The sequence below is a fragment of the Salvelinus alpinus genome, chromosome 5 (genome assembly GCF_045679555.1).
Source record: "Salvelinus alpinus chromosome 5, SLU_Salpinus.1, whole genome shotgun sequence".
NCBI classification, from domain to species: Eukaryota; Metazoa; Chordata; class Actinopteri; order Salmoniformes; family Salmonidae; genus Salvelinus; species Salvelinus alpinus.
Window position 1 is genome coordinate 65,963,222 of NC_092090.1, and position 25,123 is coordinate 65,988,344.

The 25,123-nt window shown below is 41.7% G+C and overlaps 1 protein-coding gene across 1 annotated transcript in view; it reads left to right on the plus strand.

Moving 5' to 3' along the window:
• Positions 1 to 1,549: 1,549 nt before the first annotated feature.
• LOC139576534 (substance-P receptor-like) overlaps positions 1,550 to 25,123 on the plus strand; it is a 36,008-nt gene continuing 12,434 nt past the window's right edge. The window contains exons 1-3 of the mRNA XM_071402742.1: positions 1,550 to 2,384; positions 12,754 to 12,948; positions 23,674 to 23,824. Of these exons, the coding sequence (XP_071258843.1) occupies positions 1,930 to 2,384; positions 12,754 to 12,948; positions 23,674 to 23,824 (801 nt within the window). The 5' untranslated portion in view covers positions 1,550 to 1,929. The remainder of the gene's footprint in view (positions 2,385 to 12,753; positions 12,949 to 23,673; positions 23,825 to 25,123) is intronic.

Genomic DNA, 25,123 nt, shown 5'->3' on the forward strand with positions numbered 1-25,123 from the left:
AATTCATGTTTTACTTTGACATATCCCTTTATGGCTTATGATACAGAAGCCCATCAGGTCAGTTTCCAGAGGCCTCTAAAACGACCAACATGTAGGCTTTCACAAAGGTGTCCACCTCAGTATAAAAATATTTTAAGCTTTTGCACCAATTTGGGGGAAACTGAGGAAAACAGAGCAACAATAATTTGAGTCTCTCTCTAAACTGCATCTCCCCTTCCCCATTTTTGTCACCCACACAACATGATGCTTCACGGTTGGAATGGGGTTCTTCGGATTGCAAGCCTCCCCCTTTTCCTCCAAACATAACGATGGTCATTATGGCCAAACTGTTCTATTTTTGTTTCATCACAACAAAGGACATTTCTCCAAAAAGGAAAATCTTTGTTCCCATGTGCAGTTGCAAACCGTAGTCTGGCTTTTTATGGTGGTTTTGGAGCAGTGGCTTCTTCCTTGCTGAGCACCCTTTCAGGTTATGTCGATATAGGACTTGTTTTACTGTGGATATAGATACTTTTGTACCTGTTTCCTCCAGCATCTATACAAGGTCCTTTGCTGTTGTTCTGGGTTTGATTTGCACTTTTCGCAACAAAGTACATTCATCTCTAGGAGACAGAACGCATCTCCTTCCTGAGCGGTATGACAGCTCTGTGGTTCCATAGTGTTTATACTTGCGTACTATTGTTTGTACAGATGAACGTGGTACCTTCAGGCGTTTGGAAATTGCTCCCAAGGATGAACCAGACTTGTGAAGGTCTCCAATTGTTTTTCTGAGGTCTTGGCCGATTTCTTTTGATTTTCCCATGTCAAGCAAAGAGGGGCTGAGTTTGAAGGTAGGCCTTGAAATACATCCACAGGTACACCTCCAATTGACTCAAATTATGTCAATTAGCCTACCAGAAGCTTCTAAAGCCATGACATCATTTTCTGGAGTTTTCCAAGCTGTTTAAAGGCACAGTCAACTTAGTGTATGTAAACTTCTGACCCACTGGAATTGTGATACAGTGAATTATAAGTGAAATAATCTGTCTGTAAACAATTGCTGGAAAAATTACTTGTGTCATGCACAAAGTAGATGTCCTAAACGACTTGCCAAAACTATAGTTTGTTAACAAGAAATTTGTGGAGTGGTTGAAAAACAAGTTTTGATGATTCCAACCTAAGTGTATGTAAACTTCCGACTTCAACTGTATAATGTTTCTACAATGCTCTCAGAAAATGTGAGCTATTGGAAATTGTTAGGTAAAGAGCCTATAATAAATTACACCATTGAAATACAACCCCCATTCACTACAGGAGTCCTTATCTGCTATAGCAGCAGTCCTTTTATTCGTCGGCTAAATACTTCTCTATTGTCTACATTTAGACAATCATTAATTACTTTAAGTATGCTAGTCTTGCTGAACAAGTTGTCCAGTCCATGGACGTCTCAAGTTACCACACACTATTGCAGAACATCTATGATATTCGCGTATGCGCGCTCTTGGCTGCGCTCCGGTTGGCGCACGTCGATTGTGTGAGAGGAGAGAGAGAGCACCTCTCTGAGCCAAGAGTATAGGGTACGGAGTACAGAGTACCGCGCTGGAGACTAGGACGCTGTTCCCCATGTCTTTTTGCTGCGGTGGAGAAGAGCCATACACCAAGGACCATCTCAATTTTACACGGAGAGGAGTCAACTGAAATACATATTAATCGTTTTATCCAAATTCAATTTTTAATAGCTACGACTATTCTCAATGTTCTGTGTGTGAGCTGCGCCTTCAGTGATCATTCCATTATTTTACCATTCTAATTTAGCTGTGCCAAATTAATCGGAAGAATGGCAATGATGAAGAAAGTTTAAATTGAAAAGCATCAACACACACCAAGATTATTTCTAACCAGTTACTCAATCAGTTGTTAGTGGTTGAGTGTACATGTCATAGGTATTGCATGGACCAACATTATTTTTGTCACAAAAAAAAAGATAACACCAAAATGGATCCCTTGTTCACCACGACTGATTTGCCATTGCTAAGCAATTGGACCAACGCTTCAGGAATCAATGGAACTGATCTAGACGGGAACCAGTTTGTGCAACCAGTTTGGAGAATTGTTCTATGGGCATTCGCCTACAGTTGCATGGTTACTGTGTCTCTGGTGGGGAACGTCGTAGTAATATGGATCATTATGGCGCACAAACGAATGAGAACTGTGACCAACTATTTTCTGTTGAACCTGGCGTTTGCAGAGGCGTCTATGTCAGCCTTCAACACCGTTATCAACTTCGTCTATTCCGTCCACAACGAGTGGTACTTCGGGTTGATGTACTGCCGCTTTCACAACTTCTTCCCCGTCGCTGCTGTCTTCGCTAGTATCTACTCTATGACTGCGATAGCGGTGGACAGGTGAGTTCAGTTTGGGGGGGGACGTTTCAATGGATAAAGGCTAGAATGTTTGCCTATGGTCATAATAAGCAAAACAGAACAATAATGCACTTGAATCTTGTCACAAATGTATTTGTAATAAATATGTAATATCAATGAAATAAAAATTCAGATGTCACAGAGTGCTTATACAGAAACCCAACCTAAACCCCCAGAGAGCAAGCAATGCAGATGTATAGCCACGGTGGCAAGGAAAAACTCACTAGAAAGGCAGGAACCTAGGAAGAAACCTAGAGAGGAACCAGCCTTTGAGGGGTGGCCAGTCCTCTTCTGGCTGTGTCCGTGTAGATTATAAGTGTACAGGTTCAAAGCGGCAATCAGCAATTGATAGATTTTTAAAAATTCCGAATATATACCCATTGATTCTTGAAGAATATCGCTTACTGTCGCTTACTGTCAAAATATATGTTTGTTTTACTCCATTGTTTGTAAACAATGTAGTTGTAAACAAACATTGTATAGCCTCAAAACATTGTTAAAACTTTACCCTAATGTTGATATCATGGATGGTCAGTCCTTGAATCCATAGGTCTGTCTATGAATTTAAGAGTGGTTACATTTCTCCAGCCCTATCCCTCAGCTGTTTACCAAAACAAAGGCTGGGCACCCACTTTGTTGTTCTTTGAACTGCAGATTGCCCATTTAAGATAAGAACATTTCTACCAAGGCTACATAGACATGTTATATAGCTAATGTATTCATTCAACTTAATTGGTTCTGGGGTGATGCTGCTGTTGCTGCTCCATCATCAAATCCATCAAACCAATCAATCACTAATGTGTGTGTGTGTGTGTGTGTGTGTGTGTGTGTGTGTGTGTGTGTGTGTGTGTGTGTGTGTGTGTGTGTGTGTGTGTGTGTGTGTGTGTGTGTGTGTGTGTGTCTGTGTCTGTGTCTGTGTCTGTGTCTGTGTGAGTGTGTGACCTCACTCGTGTGTTTATATCCAGGCTGTTGTTTTAAGCAGACTCACCCCCACAATTCTATTCTTATTAACCTCTGTTTCTGTTAGTGAGATTTAGCCATTCTCATTCTGTGAAAGCTGCTGTCTGATTTCTCCTCTTACCCCCTGACTTGGGACTCCAGAGGTAATAACCTGTAATGCATGCATAGCTCTGCTTTTCTGCCAGCAGAGTCTGCATGTACTTGACCTTTGCAGTGTTTTGAAATTCAATTACCCTTGAGATGACCTGGAGTAGGGAGAGCAGGGAGAGCAAGAAGAGCAGGGAGAACAGGCATCATGTGAGGCGCTAAAAGACACACTTCAAACAACACATACTGATCGGATTAAACCCCATACTTATCAACGGGTTAAGCTTGTAGTCATCTCTCCATTCATCATTATCTAACCACTCTTATAAACTTGCCTAATGAATCCTGTCTCCTCATGGTCACATTCTTTTGACATACTCAATGAGCAGTGATCGTGTATGCAAGATGTAATTGGTAAGGTCTATCATTTTTATTCTACATTTCCAGTAAACAGAGGGAGCGAAATAATCATGGCACACTCTAATGTGTAACATATGGAGGAAAAACACCACAAACAACAGGTGTTTATGCCTTCAATTATGTAGATCAAATGATGCGTCTTTCCATGTATTCCCCTTGTATAGGAAATGTCTCTCTAATGCCCTATAGAAAAGCAGTAGAGTGTGCTACGTGCCAGGTAATTGTGATGAGCGTCTCCGCTAAACCGGTTAATTCCCTCTCTCATAGTCCCAGCATCTGCTGCCTTGAGTCATCACCTCCATGTTTCTACCATGCTATGATGTACACATATTCACAGCAAGGCAGACACAAACCCAAGCCTGTAGTGACTCTGTCACCCCCCCCCCCCCCCCCCCTTGTGTCAATGTATGTGTGTGTGTGCGTGTGGGGTGACGCTGTGTGTGTGTGTGTGTGTGTGTGTGTGTGTGTGTGTGTGTGTGTGTGTGTGTGTGTGTGTGTGTGTGTGTGTGTGTGTGTGTGTGTGTGTGTGTGTGTGTGTGTGTGTGTGTGTGGGTGTGTGGATGTGTGCGTGTGTGTGTGTGTGTGGGGGGTGACGCTGTGTGTGTGTGTGTGTGTGTGTGTGTGTGTGTGTGTGTGTGTGTGTGTGTGTGTGTGTGTGTGTGTGTGTGTGTGTGTGTGTGTGTGTGTGTGTGTGTGTGTGTGTGTGTGTGAGAGAGAGAGAGAGAGAGAGAGAGAGAGAGAGAGAGAGAGAGAGAGAGAGAGAGAGAGAGAGATAAAGAGAAAGCGCATGCATGTGTGTGACACTGTGTGTATGCCTGTGTGGTGTGTGCTTGGCAGCGTTGTGCTGCTGCAGTGCAGAGCATCTTAATGCAGCCATGCCGTTCTCTCCCAGCTGTGGCAGCAAGACTACTGTGTCTGTTTTTGTTCATTCAATTTCCTATAATTTCTTCCTGACTCTCAGGGGATGTCACAGCAATTCAGCCAATCTCTGTATATTTCTCTCCTATCTTCATCTGATTGCTTTTTATAAAAAAGCAGAACAGAATTCTGTATTTAGTTGTGAAGGAATAAAAGAGAGAGTTAGAGGGTTGTGAAGAAAGAGATGTAAGGAGTATGCGGGAAATGACCACCCACCGGTGGGGGTCAAACGTATTTAGTCTGGGGTCAACACGGCAGCGCTATATCCAGACCAGACTCTGGCACACCGTCTATTCACTTTGGATTTATTTGCACTGTGTCATGTTAGGCCATCATATCCCGTCTCCCACCTTTCACCTATAAGAGGACTGCACACACACAGCCACACACGCCAATGCAGAGTTGATAAATAAAGCCTATATTTACTGTAGGTCTACAGCTGATCTGTCCAGAGACACACTCACATAACACAAGTGCGCACACACACATACACTTGAAGTCGGAAGTTTACATACACCTTAGCCAAATACATTTAAACTCCGTTTTTCACAATTCCTGACATTTAATCCAAGTAAATTTTCCCTGTTTTAGGTCAGTTAGGATCACCACTTTATTTTAAGAATGTGAAATGTCAGAATAATAGTAGAGAGAATGATTTATTTCACATTCCCAGTGGGTCAGACGTTTACATACACTCAATTAGTATTTGGTAGCATTGCCTTTATATTGTTTAACTTGGGTCAAACGTTTCAGGTAGCCTTCCACAAGCTTCCCACAATAAGTTGGGTGAATTTTGGCCCATTCCTCCTGGCAGAGCTGGTGTAACTGAGTCAGGTTTGTAGGCCTCCTTGCTCGCACACACTTTTTCAGTTCTACCCACAAATTTTCTATAGGAAGGCTAGCATCCTGGAGTCGCCTCTTCACTGTTGAGATTGAGACTGGTGTTTTGCAGGTACTATTTAATGAAGCTGCCAGTTGACTTGTAAGGCATCTGTTTCTCAAACTAGACACTCGAATGTACTTGTCCTCTTGCTCAGTTGTGCACCGGGGCCTCCCACTCCTCTTTATATTCTGGTTAGAGCCAATTTGCGCTGTTCTGTGAAGGGAGTAGTACACAGTGTTGTATGAGATCTTCAGTTTCTTGGCAATTTCTCGCATGGAATAGCCTTAATTTCTCAGAACAAGAATAGACTGACGAGTTTCAGAAGAAAGTTCTTTGTTTCTAGCCATTTTGAGCCTGTAATCGAACAGATACTCCAGATACTCAACTAGTCTAAAGAAGGCCAGTTTTATTGCTTCTTTAATCAGAACACCAGTTTTCAGCTGTGCTAACATAATTGAAAAAGGGTTTTCTAATGATCAATTAGCCTTTTAAAATTATAAACTTGGATTAGCTAACACAACGTGCCATTGAAACACAGGAGTGATGGTTGCTGATAATGGGCCTCTGTACGCCTATGTAAATATTCCATAAAAAAACTGCCGTTTCCAGCTACAATAGTCATTTACAACATTAACAATGTCTACACTGTATTTCTGATCAATTTGATGTTATTTTAATGGACAAAAAATGTGCTTTTCTTTCAAAACAAGGACATTTCTAAGTGACCCCAAACTTTTGAACGGTAGTGTATGTGTATTGGATTATAATAATTAAGGATATATTGCTTCAAATCTCTGTCTTCAGTGGTTTAGGTTGTGGGCTGTGGGCTGTGGGATGTGGGCTGTGGGTAGCATTAGATTTAGGTTGTCTATGGCTGGTGTCCAGCGGGAAGTGCTGACTGCTGGAGTAATGAACGCAGGGTAGGGCACACAAACACACGCACACACGCACACACACAATGGTTGGCAACGTTGGGCTGCTGCATATATATAGTATATGTCTCCGGCAGGAATAGAAATCTTCTCTATCAATCAGCATTACCCCTCTCTGCACCCAGCCTCTCACCACCCGTCAGACCTGGGTTCAAATACTATTTGAAAATATTTCAATTACTTTATCTGTGCTTAATTGACCATGCCACTTAATTGACCAACGTATAGTCCCAATACTGTAAACCCCACCCATTTGGAACCCCAGTCAGGCAACAACAAACACTCAAAGTATTTGAAAGATTTCAAATAGTATTTCAACCCAGGTCTGCCACCGGGCTCATTTCCTCCCATCTGTTGATGGAGATTTTATGTAATCTTCAGCAAAACAACAGTACCCCCTGAGAGCACAATGAACTGGGAAATAGATTCCTGATCAAATTACAGCCTTTAAACCAAAACAATTCAAAACAGAAAAAACACTGCAAGCGTGAAGGTTAAATATTGTGTTGGCACCTCTGTAGAAGGAGCCTATACCTTAAAGACTTATAGCTCTCCACGAGAGCAAGAGAGCACCCGGACAGAGCATCTGCCTGTTGTCTTTATTGGATTATTCCTTATGTATTAAGTGGCTTTGGTGGTTTAGATGTCATTGCCGGATCATTAGACCTGTGCCTCTCTCATTCATGTATACCAGGGACGGACAATTGGGATTGGGGTGTGGGCCACAATCCTCATGAGGGGCCACTGTTGCAATTCTATACATTTTACCACAGGGTGGAGAGAAATGTTTGCAGTTTTTAATATTATATCTGAGTGAGAGTGACTAACAAAATCAATGGGGGCCCCTGGGCGGTAATTCGAACATGATTACTATGAGTTTAGATAGCTGGCTTGACTAATTTACCAATCTAAAAAATGTTAGCTGACATGGGCTAATTGAGTGACTATCAGCGACTGACATGACAAAAGAAAAATTTCTCATGCAAAACCACATTTTGAAATTGCACCTTGTGTATTCTACTATTCTAACTCGCAACAGTAAATTGAGACTCCGACTGAGTTTCTTTGGGGGGAGGGGGGAAATTTAACCGAGGTTCTTCAAAAGAGGGGTCACGTGCCCCAGTTTCCCATACCTGATTTATACCATCTTCCAGTGTGGTCTGCTATTGCCCCAGAGACATTCGCAACAAAGCCAGGTTGAAAACCGAGAAAGTAAGTGAGGTGTAAAACAGGTTTGAAAGAAAGTGAGACAAAGAGGGATGCTGCCGACACTCCAGGCAAACAGTAGATACAGAAAAAAGATTGAATTTCTAGTTTAAAAAATGACAAAAGGATTCCCAAAACCGTGGTTCCATGCTGTTGTTGTAAGGTTATACAAAATAAAGAGAAATACAGAGGTTTGTATTTGCTGTGTGTTCATGTGAACATACAGTATGTAAATCTATGCATTTGTATGCAGGTGGTGAACAGAAAACAAGCTGGCATCAGTCACCAGCAGCTAACCCACACTATCCCTGTAAGCCAGGCCTCTATATGCTTTTCAAAGAGTGTTGTCAGAAACACAGCTGAACTAAACCCATACCATGGAGAAGCAGCATTGTGAGTATCACTTGAAACAAGATAGGGGATTCCGAGAGCCGTGTGGTAATGGAATGAGCCAGGTATAGCAGATAGTCAAGATGTGACCGATAGTTGTGTTGGACTACAGAGAACGTTTGAAATCAAAGATTATTGGGAGAATGTCCAAATAGAAGATTAAATGGGGCTATTAGGTGGATTAAGATGTTGATTAAATCTCCAAGTTAAAGACATTGAACTCTCAAGTGCCGCTCATTAGGTCAGTAGTCTATTGATGGAATGGGACTTGCTTGGGGTTGCATGCCAAATTGCAACCTATTCCATATAGTGCACTACTTTTGAACAGTCACTGGTCCTATATAGGGAATAGGATGTAATTTTGGACTAGGACTAAAGGGTTATTCCACTAAATATATGCCTTTGATATTTGAAGTAGAAATAAAAAGGTTGGAACCGGTTCAGGGAACAGAACCGAAAACCGGAAAATAACAAAATTATTTGAGGAACAGAACCCGAACTGAAAACGAAAGTGATCCATACTGTTCTGGAAGAGAACGTTCTTTTAAAGGCATGGAAACTGGTTAATAACGTTATTTTACGTTCAAGGCATTTTTTTCCAGTCCCTCAAAAATCACAACAAAGCACCCATGCAAGCCCTCACTGTGTCACTTAGAAACATAGGATACTGTAGCCTACTGACTATGTTACAAGCATAATTCAGAAATTAGGGAGAGACCTTTTACTGCGATGGGCTAAATCAGGATCACACAGAGTGTTTCTTGGTAGTCTTAAACAAATCTACTTTGAAACAAAAATATACACCTCACACACATGCTTATGGGCTTAAAAAAGACGACACCTGTACCATGTCAAATATACAATTGAAATGTATTGCATTTTGAGTTTGCATCCCAATATTACACTTTATATACATCAAAGAAAGCTGAAATATAACAAATAATATAACGTTGATTAATTATGAAACTATGAAAAATATGAATAACATTCCACTAATGAAGCCACTAGGTCATTTGACTGCAGGAAAGGGCTACATAGAGAAGAATTAAATTTACTTTTCAATGCTAGTTAAGGATAGGATTTTACATTGGATTTATTAACTACAAAAATGTAAGACGTTTTTAATTCTAGTGCTGCTCTGCACACACAAGCTTGTTAGCTAGCTAGCTTAGCTAGCTATCATTTGCTCTGGTCCAACATTAAACCAACTCAGAAGTTCAAAGACATTAAAAGTTCCTCCATAGAAGCCGCTCCTCCGTATGTATAATTCTGTGGGCCTAATTCAGATAATGCATGTCATAACACAATGCCCAGCACTTCAAGGTAAGCTTCCTCCATCCTCTCTCGCTCTCTCTCACCCTCAAAATTTCAGCTGCATCTCACGCCCTACACTGACTGGCAGCACAGTGTGTGTTTTGTCTTTCATTATGATTAAACCATGCAGTTATCGACTTTCTTATACAGATTCAATCGCTTACCCGCTCCACAGCAAGCTGCTCTATCCGCACTGATTGGTGAAGTAAATTAATTTTGAGCTAAATGTAAAAAAATATGTTTCAGATGTTTAAAAAGGAACAGAAAGGAATGATATAAACCGTTACTTTTTTGATTGTTTGAACCAGTTCAGAATGTTATTGTTTTGGTCGGAACAGTGGAACGGAATGAAAAAAATAATGGTTCTGTTCAGAATGAAACGATTGGAAAATAATTCAGTTCCAACCCCTGGAAGAAATTGTGCACAAATATTGAATTTTAAAAACCTGTTATATTAAACGAAGTGCCCTTTAACATAAACCACTTGGAAAATAAGTGTATGTAAACTTCTGACTTCAACTGTATGTACAGTTGAAGTCAAAGTTTACATACACCTAGGTTGGAGTCATTAAAACTCGTTTTTCAACCACTCCACCAATGTCTTGTTAACAAGCTATAGTTTTGGCAAGTCGGTTGGGACATCTACTTTGTGCGTGACACAAGTCATTTTTACAACAATTGTTTACAGACAGATTATTTCACTTATAATTCACTGTATCACAATTCCAGTGGGTCAGAAGTTTACATACACTAAGGTGACTGTGCCTTTAAACAGCTTGGAAATTTTCAGAAAAGGATGTCATGACTTTAGAAGCTTCTGATAGGCTAATTGACATAATTTGAGTCAATTGGAGGTGTTCCTGTGGATGTATTACAAGGCATACCTTCAAACTCAGTGGCTGTTTGCTTGACCTCAGAAAAAAATTGTAGACCTCCACAAGTCTGGTTCATCCTTGGGAGCAATTTCCAAACGCCTGAAGGTACCACATTCATCTGTACAAACAATAGTACGCAAGTATAAACACCATTGGACCACGCACCCGTCATACCGCTCAGGAAGGAGACACGTTCTGTCTCCTAGAGTTGAACGTACTTTGGTGAGAAAAGTGTAAATCAATCCCAGAACAACAGCAATGGACCTTGTGAAGATGCTGGAGGAAACAGGTACAAAGTATCTATATCCACAGTAAAACGAGTCCTATATCAACATAACCTGAAAGGCCGCTCAGCATCGAAGAAGCCACTGCTCCAAAACCACCATAAAAAAAGCCAAACTACTGTTTGCCACTGCCTATGGGGACAAAGATCGTACTTTTTGGAGAAATGTCCTCTGGTCTGATGAAACAAAAATAGAACTGTTTGGCCATAATGACCATTGTTATGTTTGGAGGGAAAAGGGAGAGGCTTGCAAGTCGAAGAACACCATCCCAACCGTGAAGCACGGGGGTGGCAGCATCATGTTGTGGGGCTGCTTTGCTGCAGGAGGGACTGGTGCACTTCACAAAATAGATGGCATATTGAGGAAGGGAAATTATGTGGATATATTGAAGCAACATCTCAAGACATCAGTCAGGAAGTTAAAGCTTGGTCGCAAATGGGTCTTCCAAATGGACAATGACCCCATGCATACTTCCAAAGTTGTTGCAAAATGGCTTAAGGACAACAAAGTCAAGGTATTGGAGTGGCCATCACAAAGCCCTGACCTATATCCTATAGAAAATTTGCGGGCAGAACTGAAAAAGTGTGTGCGAGCAAGGAGGCCTACAAACCTGACTCAGTAACACCAGCTCTGTCATGAGGAATGGGCCAAAATGCACCCAACTTATTGTGGGAAGCTTGTGGAAGTCTACCTGAAAGTTTGACCCAAGTTAAACAATTTAAAGGCAATGCTACCAAATACTAATTGAGTGTATGTAAACTTCTGACCCACTGGGAATGTGATGAAAGAAATCAAATCTGAAATAAATCATTCTCTCTACTATTATTCTGACATTTCACATTCTTAACATAAAGTGGTGATCCTAACTGACCTAAGACAGGGAACATTTACTTGGATTAAATGTCAGGAATTGTGAAAAACGGAGTTTAAATGTATTTGGCTAAGGTTCATGTAAACTTCTGACTTCAACTGTATTATATAATGTATTATTCGACATTAGTGTTACAATAGTACTCATAGGAATGGGTAATTGTTTACAAGTTGCTAGCTATCCCCTAAAGCCATCCCGAAAACCACATATTTTCCATCTTCTTCTGAGTCTGGCAGCGTAACAAATTCAACGGAAAAATACATTCAACGTGCTCAAGAAACTCTTGCTACATTGAAACATTGAAGGTTCCTCAAAGAACCCCTCAATTAACCAAAGGATAGTCCCTGATGCTCAGAGGGGAAGAATAAAACATTAGCGTTTTAGTTTGATCAATAGTGTCAAGTTGTGTGTGTGTGTGTGTGTGTGTGTGTGTGTGTGTGTGTGTGTGTGTGTGTGTGTGTGTGTGTGTGTGTGTGTGTGTGTGTGTGTGTGTGTGTGTGTGTGTGTGTGTGTGTGTGTGTGTGTGTGTGTGCAGGTGGAAAAAAATACTCAATTGTCATAATTGAGTAAAAGTAAAGATACCTTAATCTAAAATGACTCAAGTAAAAGTGAAAGTAACCCAGTAAAATAGTACTAGAGTAAAAGTCTAAAAGTAAGTACAGTGATGGAAAAAGTACTAAATTGTCTTACTTGAGTAAAAGTAAAAAGTAAAAGCAAATACTATACATCAAATTCCTTATATTTAACAAACCAGGTGGCACAATTTCCTTTTTTATAACTTTTTTTGACAGCCAGGGGCACACTCCAGCACTCAGACATAATTTACAAAGGAAGCATTTATGTTTCGTAAGTCCAGCAGATCAGAGGCAGTAGGGATGACCAGGGATGTTCTCTTGATAAGTGTGTGAATTTGACCTTTTTCCTGTATTGCTAAGCATTCAAATTTTAACTAGTACTTTTGGGTGTCAGGGAAAATGTATGGAGTAAAAAGTACATCATTTTCTTTGGGAATGTAGTGAAGTGAAAGTAAAAGTAGTCAAACATATAAATAGTAATGTAAAGTACAGATACCCCAAAAAACTGCTTAAGTAGTATTTTAAAGTATTTTTAATGAAGTACTTTACACCCCTGTGTGTGTGTATGTGTGTAGATCTTCACCTTGTATCTTCCTGAACATGTGTTTGACCCTCCTTTCTCTCCTCTTTTCCTAGGTACATGGCCATCATCCACCCCTTGCAGCAGCGTATGTCGTCCACAGAGACCAAGGTGATCGTGGGGGTGATCTGGGTGCTGGCTCTGCTCCTGGCCTTCCCTCAGTACTACTACTCAGTGACAGAAGAGCTGCCTGGACGAATCATCTGCTACATCGAGTGGCCCGAATACACTGGCTGCGACTACAGAATTATGTGAGTTTCCTTTATAAGTGTGTGTATGTTTGAGAGAGAGAAAAAGAGAGAGAGAGAGAGAGAGAGCGAGAGTGTGTGTTTGTGTGCGTGTGCGTGGGCATTTCCACTAATCACTAAACTAAACACTCCTGATTACTTTGAATGGAGAACAAATGCATGAGGGTTGTTGGTAAACACTAGCCAGTAAATAAAAGCAGCATGGAACAAAAATGCTTTGTTTCTTTTCTGTTTCTCGATGAAAGAAAAAACACCAAAAGCTTTTTATCAAGTCACCTGTGTAGGGAAAATATCACTTCAGATGTAAACAGTAGAATACACAACTATACAGTTTACTCTTCTCTCACTATTTATTAAAGCCGATGTAACGTTTACCATTCCCGCACTGCTTATTAAAGCAGCAGTTTGACTCTGTTTTAAATACAATGCTAATGATGACTGTTATCGAAAGCAGCGGAGAGTTAAGGCCCCCCTGTGTCGACTTCTGCATGTCTTCAGCAGAGCATATAAAAGATAGACCAAGACATTCTGCTGTTCACTATTCTGTTGCCTAACAGATCAAATATTTTATTTACCTTCACTATCGATTCCAAATTCCTCGAATTGTGTCTCCACTCAAGAGCAGCTTGGGTTAACCATAAAAAGCTCAATTCCATTATCTTCTAGCTGTCCAAACGCAGGGCTGATTTCATATTATCCTCTTAGCTCCATCCATCGAAAGCAATAAAAAAACTGAAAGGACTGAGAGAACATCCCAAATGGCACCCTTTTCCCTTTATAGTCCACTTCCTTTGACTAGGGCCCATATAGCTCTGGTCGAAAGTCGTGCACCATAAAGGGAACGAGGGTGCCATTTGAGACGCAGACTAGACTGAGAGTGCATGCAGACTACATACCCTGTGTCTAACCTTAACAAAACATTGTTGGAAGGAAACAGAGTATTATTTAATGGTGTGATTGCGAAGCCACTAGACATATTCTGAGCTGCAGTATCAGGTGAATATGGGTAGCCAGATATTGAACAGATTATTATTTGTATTGTAGGGGGCTTTGGCAGTTTAGATGTTATTGCTGAATCATTGGATCTGAGCCTCTCGCATTCATTCTTCCATTCGCCTCTCTCTCACCTCTCATCTTTCACACTGTTTTGATGTGCTTCATAGATGAACATGAAGCAGGAGAGTGACACCATCAGACACGTGTCTGACTGAGTGATATTCTGCCCAACCTTTCCTCTACATTGCTTCCTTCCTTACGTTACCAAAATAGAACGGAAAGATTACGGTTGTCATACCCTGATTCAGAGGGTTGGGTTAAATGAGGAAGACACATTTCGGTTGAATGCGTTCAGTTGTACTCACTAGGTATCCCCTTTCCCCTTTTCAATGAACAATACAATTATAGGCGTGAAGTGCTATATATATATATATATATAAGGAGTTAATGTTAGCACTTCACACCTATAATTGTATGCTCTATTTGATTTGTGCTGTGGGGAACAGAATAGCAAGTCTGTCACCGGGACCGCTTCCCAATGCTCTCCTTGGTTCTCTTCACCCCATAATGTACGGCAAACTAAAAGCTGTGAAGCAGTGGAGGCTCCTCAGAAGAGGAAGGGGAGGCCCATCCTCGTCAGTGAATTTCATACAAATAAAAATAGTGAAACATTAAAAAAGTTAGCCTTTTTAGATAAAACTAAGCTAAATATATTTACATCACCATATCATTGATTAAAACACACTGTTTTGCAATGAAGGTTTACAGCAGCCTCAACAGCACTCTGTAGCGTAGCACCATGGTGTAGCCTGAGGACAGCTAGTTTCCGTCCTCCTCTGGGTACGTTGACTTCAATAGAAAAAGTAGGAGACTTATGGTTCTCACCCCTTCCATAGACTTACACAGTAATTATGTCAACTTTCAGAGGACAACCTCCGAGCTCTTGCAGTATTTACTGACATATTGTCCATCAAATCAGAGGATCAGAGAATGAATCTAGTACTGAAAGCATAAGCTACAGCTAGCTAGCACTGCAGTGCATAAAATGTGGTGAGTAATTGACTCAGAGAGAGAAAGGCAATAGTTTTGAACAATTTAATTTCTTTAAAAATGAAGGAGAAGCAATAGAGAGAGCGAGAGAGAAAGAGAGAGATAGAGAGAGATATTTTGTAGCATTTCTTTTTTCACTTTCAGTTTCACTTAGCTAGCGAATGCAGATAGCTAGTTTAGCCTACTCAAACACCCGGCTCAAACAGAGAGGGATGCTATGTTAGCTAGCTGGCTATGCCTATCCAACACTGGAACTCTTCCAAGGCAAGGTAAGCTTTTGGTTTTATTAATTTATTGCCACCGGGTCCCACCGGTATAACTGCTAAACTGCTTGCTGACTGTACTGCATGATTGTAGCGGGTTTACTAATGCATTAGTTCTAGTAGTTATGTTGACTATGACGTTATGGTAATATGCTAATATGGTGACAATTATATAGGCTGTGTGTAGCAGTTAGTGGTTATGATATGAAGGTTTGGCTTGGAAAGATTTTTTTGCCTGGTCACAGACAGATGATGTGTTGTGCACTGAAGTCCACAAGCGAAGGGGAAAAGTTAGAGGAGGAGAGCAAGTAGATGCGAGAAGGAATTATACAGCGAGCAAAATGATCATGCTGTTTGTATGTGGCTGCTATTAAAGTGAACTGTGTTTGCGTGTGATAAGAGGTGTGTTAATTCCGCCGATTCTGTTTAAAAAACATTTCTAAAACGTAAGCAAACGGAATAAAACGGGGATAAACATACCTGAATTTGTCCAATGGAACCTCTTGTTTGCAACTGTTGGACTAATAATTAAAGCCTAGATGAGCTAGATGCAGGCAAGAGTGTGCAAGGCGGTATTGAATGTGTCACTGTCTGTCACCTTGATTACTAAAAATGTTCTTTCGACCTGTGCATCTACGTTGTAAACGTTCATTCATGTAGCAACCTCATGATGGGTATAGGGAACAGTTGAGTATCATGTAGTAGCCTAAACCTATCGATGTAACATTGAGCTGGGTGAATGGAATATGAATGACAGTCATCCAATATAATGTAATAGAAATAAGGCCATACTCATGAAAAAAATGAATCGTCCTCCCTAATTTTAAAGGTCACTGTCACGATCGTTGGAAGCATACTCGGATCAACCTGCAGCGGGATCTGGGTCCCACATCTTTTATTAGAAATAAGTGAACCACACAACAAAACAATAAAGACAAAACGAAACGTGACGACAATGGAGTGCTAACATGCAACTACACATAGACAATATCCCACAAAACACAGGTGGAAAAATGATACTTAAATATGATCCCCAATTAGAGACAACGATAGCCAGCTGCCTCTAATTGGGAATCATAACAAACACCAACATAGAAAACAAAACTAGAACCCCACATAGAAAATATAAACTAGACTAACCCCGAGTCACGCCCTGACCTACTCCACCATAGAAAATAAGGACTATCTATGGTCAGGACGTGACTGTCACGGTGTGTGTGTGTGTGAGTGTGAGTGTGAGTGTGAGTGTGTGTGTGTGTGTGTGTGTGTGTGTGTGTGTGTGTGTGTGTGTGTGTGTGTGTGTGTGTGTGTGCGTGTGCGTGTGCGTGTGTGTGTGTGTGTGTGTGTAAAAGCCGTGAAGATGTATGGCAGCTTCAGCTGAAGGTTGAAATCCTCTGATGGCCACACTGTAGAGAGTGCGAGAGAGAGAGAGTGACAAAGACAGAGACCTGGAGATTCAAGGGATGATTCTAGCATGCGTAAGGCCCATTTACGCTAACAGTGGGAAAGTGCTCCCCACCCCTGTGGCCCTTAATGTATTTGTTTGACTGCAGTCGTTACCTTCCGCCGTCCAGTGAGCTGATAAATGCACAGCCTCCAGCTCTGATCTGATCACAGCAGCCCCTCTGCTCTCAGCACATCAACACCACAGCATTTTAGGGTTGCTTTCTTTGTCTCCAAATGCCATTGTCATTCAGTCTGGCTGTCCAGGCACGATGGCAATTACAATGTTCATGTAGGAATCGCTGTGGCACTTATTACTTTTTTAATAAAACTGTAATCACTGACACATCAGGGCTAAGTGAGCGGAGCTTTGGTGTGGTTGTAATTCAGCCAGCCCGTCCACTGCTGTAATTGACACATCTGATTATGGCTGACCCTCCAGTCCAAGCATTGTGTGGGATGGTGTGTGTGTGTGTGGTTGTGTGTGTGTGTGTGTGTGTGTGTGTGTGTGTGTGTGTGTGTGTGTGTGTGTGTGTGTGTGTGTGTGTGTGTGTGTGTGTGTGTGTGTGTGTGTGTGTGTGTGTGTGTGTGTGTGTGTGTGTGTGTGTGGTTGTGTGTGTGTGTGGTTGTGTGTGTATGTGCTGCCCCTCTGCCACCGTCGCTATGGCCCCCTCTCAGTGAGCAGGAATTAGGGAGTAAGGCCACGGGGAGGGTATAAATAGCAACGCCACAAACTTACCGAAGATTCAGTTTCCAACAGTATGATCACACACTCAGACAAGTACGCTAGACCTTCACACACGCCCGTGTGCGGGTTTGAGCACAGCCGCATACACAGCTGTGCACAGACCTTTTCTATACACAACTTAATACAGAGCGGTAGACACACAGTTACACCCCCTCCCTCCCCCCCACCCCACACACACACATACACAGAGAGTTAGACACACAGTGACCCCCCCCCCCCACACACACACACACACATTGAGAGAGAGAGGAAGAGAGGGTGAGTAATAGAGAAAGAGAAAAAGACACACACAAAGTGACACACACAGACCATCCTGCGCAAGCACACCCCGTTCTCTCTGTCTGTCCGCCCCCCCCCCGTCCCCCCCCCGTCCCCTAAATTGGGTACCTAAAGAGCTTGTCTTTGACCTATGCCAGTAAGCCAGCAGCATTGTGCAGGGTGTCACGTTACCTCAGCCACTACATTCATCTCCCTCTGCAGATGCCCAGGCTTCATTCTCTTCTCCCAGCAAAGTCAAAAGAACAGCAACAGCGGCCCACACATGGCGCAACAGAACACAGACAATCTTTGAGATCCAGTCTAGAGCTCGGCTGGACAGTCAGGCAGGAAGAGAAGACAGAAAATTAATGAGCAGCAAGTACTGTACATGGTGAATATTAACTGGGTGGGCTATTGGACTTTGATGTGCTGGGTGTAACTGTAAACTGTAACGTTGATGTATCATTCCTCCCATTGTGACTTTATTTGGCAGGATTTTTATTGATAACTGTGCTGTGACAGTTAGGTGACAGACACTCACTTCTCTTTTCTGCTAGCCCAGCGAGCAGGAGGCAGGGGGCAGGAGGCTGGAGGGAGAGGAGACGAGAGGATGGGGGAGAGAGAGGAGAGGAGACTAGAGGAGGAGAGGAGAGGAGAAGATGGGAGAGGAGAGGCAGGATGCAGGCAGCCACCGGGCTCATTACGTATTCCGGGGAAGTTTGCTCAAGGCCGCACTAATTTTTGTAAATTGCCTTATACCCACAACAGGCTCTACTGGAAGTACGGACAGTTCATTAAACGGACAATAGTTTTTAAAACCAAATGTAAATTTTTCTACAAACTCCCACCAAACTGTGTGTGTGTGTGTGTATGTATGTGTGTGTGTGTGTGTCCCTGTGTGTGTGTGTCCATGTGTGTGTGTGTGTGTGTGTGTGTGTGTGTGTGTGTGTGTGTGTGTGTGTGTGTGTGTGTGTGTGTGTGTGTGTGTGTGTGTGTGTGTGTGTGTGTGTGTGTGTGTGTGTGTGTGTGTGTGTGTGTGTGTGTGTGTGTGTGTGTGTGTGTGTGTGTGTGTGTGTGCGCGCGCGCGTGTGTGTGTGTGCGCGCGTGTGTGTGTTTAAGCATTTTCATTTGTAGGATCTTAATTTGATCACCTTGTTGCAGGAGAACTTCTGAAGTTTCTAATTTCCACTTTGAAATTTCAGACTTAAAGTTCCCTTATGAAATTTGTATCAACCCCTACAAAGATGTCCAATAATTATAATCATCATAATAATTCACATTTCCTGTGTCTGCAGGATTATTTTCCTGCTGTAGCAAACTGGCTAAAATATCTTACTTCTGTACACTTCCAGGTAGAACTCAGGTAGAACCCTTTTGCGATCCATGTCGAAAGGGTTCTACATCAGTGGAGGCTGCTGAGGGGAGGACGGCTCATAATAATGGCTGGAACGGAGCAAATGTAATGGCATCGAACACATGGAAACCATGTGTTTAATGTATTTGATACCATTCCATTTATTTCGCTCCAACCATTACCACAAGTCCGTCCTTCCCAATTAAGGTGCCACCAACCTCCTGTGCTCTACATTGAACCAAAAAGGGTTCTACCTGGAACCAAATGGTTCTTCAAAGTGGTGTCCAATTGGTACAGCTGAAGAAACCTTTTAGGTTGTAAATAGCACCTTTTTTTCTAATAGTGTATGTGTGTAACTGTACGTGTTTGACAGTTTGTGTGCATGCATTTGTGTGGGTTTCTGTGTGTATGTCTATGGCATGTCTGTGTGTCAATGCATGGGTCTGCCTGGTGAGTGTGTCTGCTTGAATGCGTCGACGACATGTGATATCCTCAGCTGCTTGTGATGGGTGTTGCAAAATACTAAAATGCTGTCTGACTCACAGTCTCCAAGTGAAGTGACCCTGATAAGGACCTGCAAACAGTCAGATCCTCAGCCTGCCAAACCAAAACACACTGACAAGCCCTGCTACCTTTTGAAATATTCCCCTGAAGAAAATAGTTATCCTAGTGACAACAACAACCCTGAAAACTGTCGGAGAAATTAAACACATGCTTTGCTGACAGAGTCATAGGGAGGTAAGTATGGAAAAAGCTGGCCTGATATACACATTCTTTCTATGTGTCCGTATTTGGAAGTCCTTCAGAGTGCGTCCCAAATGGCACCCTATTCCCTATGTAGTGCACCATATAGGGATTAGGGTGCGATTTGAGAATTCTTTCATGTTGAGAGAGAGAGGGATGAAAATATGGCACCGTTGTTATTGGTTTCTCTGTTGTTACAAATACACTGAACAAAAATATAAACGCAACATGCAATAATTCCAAAGATTTTACTGAATTACAGTTCATATAATAAAAGCAGTCAATTGAAATGAATTCATTAGGCCCTAATCTATGGATCAGCACAACATGCATAGAGTCTCCTTCGCATAAAGTTGATCAGGCTGTTGATTGTGGCCTGTGGAATGTTGGTCCACTCCTCTTTAATGGCTGTGCGAAGTTGCTGGATATTGGTGGGAAATGGGTGACATGTCTGGTGAGTATTCAGGCCATGGAAGAACTAGGACGTTTTCAGCTTCCAGGAATTGTGTACAGATCCTTGCGACATGGGGCCGTGCATTTTCATGCTGAAACATAAGGTGATGGTGGCAGATGAATGGCACGACAACGGGCCTCAGGATTTCGTCATGGTCTCTCTGTGCACTCAGATTGCCAAAGATAAAATGCAATTTGTTCGTGCTCCGTAGCTTATGCCTGCCCATACCATAACCCCACCGCCACCATGGGGCACTTTGTTCACAACGTTGACATCAGCAAACTGCTCACCCACACAACGCCATACACGCCATCTGCTCTGTACAGTGGAAATCGATGATGTTTACAACGCCGAACTGCAGTCAGGTGAAGACGCTGGTGAGGACGACAAGCACGTAGTTGAGCTTCCCTGAGACGGTTTCTGCAAAAATGATTTGGTTGTGCAAACCCACAGTTTCATCAGCTGTCCGGGTGGCTCGTCTCAGACCATCCCGCCAGTGAAGAACACGGATTGGAGGTCCTGGGTTGGCGTGGTTACACATGGTCTGCGGTTGTGAGGCCGGTTGGACGTGCTGCCAAATTCTCAAAGCGACATTGGAGGCGGCTTATCGTAGACAAATAAACATTCAATTATCTGGCAACTACTCTGGAGGACATTCCTGCAGTCAGTATGCCAATTGCACTCTCCCTCAAAACCTGAGGAATATATGGCATTGTGTTGTGTGACAAAACTGCACCTTTTGGAGTGGCTTTTAATTGTCCCCAGCACAAGGGGAACTTGTGGAAGGATCATGCTGTTTAATCAGCTTCTTGATATATCACACCTGTCAGGTAGATGCATTATCTTGGCAAAGCAGAAATGCTCACTAACAGGGAAGCAAACAAATGTGTTCACAAAATTTGAGCGAAATAAGCTTTTTGTACATATGGACAATTTCAGGGATCTTTTATTTCAGCTCATGAAAACATGGGACCAACAATTTACATGTTGCTTTTATATTTTTGTTCACTATAAAACAAGACTTTATCTGAGGAAGTACTGCCTACCGGTTCTCCAAAGACAGTACAGTATGAAGATAGGCAGAAAACGGCTTCTCCAATAGAAATCCCCAATCACACTTGTAGGCGATGTCATGGCGTCATCGGCTAGCTGAGCTCATGTGCAGAAACACATCATCGGGTCTAACAGTCGTCTCGCGCCGAACTCCATGTGGTCAGGCCATCAAATCAAAGGCACTTCTTCGATACAAAGTTGTTTTGACTAAAATAACATCAGTTTATCTCTTTAACGAGGTTGTTTTATAAGACGTTGGCTCGAACCAAGAAAATTGAACAAGTAAGGAGGAATGTTTAACTTCTATCATTTACTTCTCAAACCCCAAACCCTGGCCTGGTCTGCTTGGTCTGTTTCACAAGTGTTACCGGCAGTCTCGCGATGTTGCTCCTCTGGGTTTAGAAACTTGGTGTGTTCTCCTTTGAATTTAATTCATATTATTTACAAAAAGAAAGTGTTAGGGAGCTGTGACAGTTAATTTCACACATCTCAGACAAAAAAGTCCGTGGAAGTCTGTACAGGAGCCCACCCATTACCAATTTGCTGCCTGTACTCTCTCATACAGTTCCCAAACATTTCACTGTAATAATCACTGGTAACAGACTGTGAATGCCATTAAAGGGATATTTCAGGATGTTGGCAATGCCCTTTATCTACTTCCCCAGAGTCAGATGAATTCGTGGATACCATTTTTATATCTCTCTCTGAGGAAGTTGCTATGTTGCGTTAGCGCAATTGCTAACTATTGTTGACTGGAACAGCTAGCATGCTAGCTGTTCCTGTAGACTTCCAGCTGTTCCCATAGACTTCCAGTCATTAAGGTAATGCTAGTTAGCATTGATTCGCGAAACTACCTATAACTTCCTTCATACTGGACACAGAGACAAAACAAAATGGTGTCCACGAGTTTATCAGACTCTAGGGAAGTAGATAAACGGCTTCACTGACACAATTCGGAAGTATACCTTGAATATTGGATTCCTCGGCAAACACAAACAGATGCTTTCCACAGTCGTCTTACCTTTTATATCCAAAAAACTAAAACACTGCATGCATCACTAGAGAACAAAAAGGTACAACAGAGCTTTTGGGGAGGAAAACCATTGATGCAAAAAAAAGATAAGCCTTCAAGTCAATTGGTTGAATTGTAGCTTCTCTCTCTTTGGGCTCATTTATTATGCCTTGTGTACTATGTATGCCAGGTTTGATCGTCTGGTGCACCTGCATTTTGCTCAGTAGGCCGGTATGAGGGCCTGAAGGCTGATGTTATGTCTCTGTCCTCCTGGGCGTTCTATCTGATTATAATAATTGTCCGAATTTTCCTTGTTTAAAAAAATAAAAAACACAGACTTCCATGGAAGTCTCTGGGGAGGAGAGACCGGCTACTGTGTCTGATAACCAAGCCATTAACTCGTATTAACTGAATCTGAGCTGTCTTAATTTGTTATTTATTATTGGAAAGTTAATTATGGGGGAGTTAGTTCCTCTGCCATGTAAATATAGAAAAATGTTCTCAGAATAGTTTTATTAGATATATTTGCTCGATAAGGAGGCCCTTATTCATACCCTATTACTGTTGCACCTGACCTAAAGATACAGTTACCTGATAAGAATCCCATCCGAACCCACACACCTATCTGATCCCTTTTTTTGATGCTATGTTATCTTTCACTGATGTCCTCCCTGTCTCCGCTTTTCTTCCAGCTCCCAAGTAACTTCCAAAATAAAGGAAACATCAACACAAAGTGTATTTATATGGCATTGGGCCATCATGACCCAGAACAGCTTCAATGCACCTTGGCATAGATCAGTGTATCCCAAACTCGGTACTGGGGACCCCAAGGGGTGCACGTTTTGGTTTTCCCCCTAGCACTACACATCTGATTGAAATAATCAAAAAGTGATGATTAGTTGATTATTTGAATCAGCTGTGTAGTGCTAGGGCCAAAACAAGAACGTGCACCACGTTTGGGAAACTCTATTGGAGGGATTCTTCCATGATAAATTCTATAATTTAGTGTTTTGTTGATAGTGGTGGAAAACGCGGTGTCAGGCACCCCTCCAGAATCTCCCAGAAGTGTTAATTGGGTTGAGCTCTGGTGACTGAGATGCCATGAAATATGGTTTACTACGCTGTCATGCTCATCAAATCATCAAATTGCTGAATTAACTCAGGAATCACACCTGTGTGGAAGCACCTGCTTTCAATATATTTTCTATTTTTCATTTACTAAAGTGTTTCCATTATTTTGGCAGTTACCTGTATGTGTGTGTGACTGTGCCGATCTTCTTCCCCTTTCCTGTAGGTACAATGTAGCGGTGCTGTATGCTGATCTTGTCTTCCCCTCCCTGTCATGTCCTGTAGGTACTACATGTGCGTGACAGTGCTGATCTACTTCCTGCCTCTACTGGTGATGGGCTGTGCCTATCTGGTGGTGGGCCTCACTCTCTGGGCCAGTAACATACCTGGAGACTCCTCTGACCGCTACAAGGAGCAGCTCACTGCCAAACGCAAGGTACAGCGCACTATAATAAAAGGTACAGGGCACTGTAATAAAAGGTACAGCGCACTGTAATAAAAGGTACAGCGCACTATAATAAAAGGTACAGCGCACTATAATAAAAGGTACAGGGCACTGTAATAAAAGGTACAGCGCACTGTAATAAAAGGTACAGCGCACTGTAATAAAAGGTACAGCGCACTGTAATAAAAGGTACAGCGCACTGTAATAAAAGGTACAGCGCACTATAATAAAAGGTACAGCGCACTATAATAAAAGGTACAGCGCACTGTAATAAAAGGTACAGCGCACTGTAATAAAAGGTACAGCACACTATAATAAAAGGTACAGCACACTATAATAAAAGGTACAGCGCACTGTAATAAAAGGTACAGAGCACTGTAATAAAAGGTACAGCACACTATAATAAAAGGTACAGCACACTATAATAAAAGGTACAGCACACTATAATAAAAGGTACAGCGCACTATAATAAAAGGTACAGGACACTATAATAAAAGGTACAGCACACTATAATAAAAGGTACAGCACACTATAATAAAAGGTACAGTGCATTATAATAAAAGGTACAGCACACTATAATAAAAGGTACAGCACACTATAACAAAAGGTACAGCGCACTATAATAAAAGGTACAGCACACTATAATAAAAGGTACAGCACACTGTAATAAAAGGTACAGCACACTATAATAAAAGGTACAGCACACTATAATAAAAGGTACAGCACACTATAATAAAAAGTACAGCGCACTATAATAAAAGGTACAGCACACTATAATAAAAGGTACAGCACACTGTAATAAAAGGTACAGCACACTATAATAAAAGGTACAGCGCACTATAATAAAAGGTATAGCACACTATAATAAAAGGTACAGCGCACTATAATAAAAGGTACAGCGCACTATAATAAAAGGTATAGCACACTATAATAAAAGGTACAGCGCACTATAATAAAAGGTACAGCACACTATAATAAAAGGTACAGCACACTGTAATAAAAGGTACAGCACACTATAATAAAAGGTACAGCACACTATAATAAAAGGTACAGCACACTATAATAAAAGGTACAGCACACTATAATAAAAGGTATAGCGCACTATAATAAAAGGTATAGCACACTATAATAAAAGGTACAGCACACTATAATAAAAGGTACAGCGCACTATAATAAAAGGTACAGCGCACTGTAATAAAAGGTACAGCACACTATAATAAAAGGTACATCGCACTGTAATAAAAGGTACAGCACACTATATTAAAAGGTACAGTACAGTAACCCTGGGTT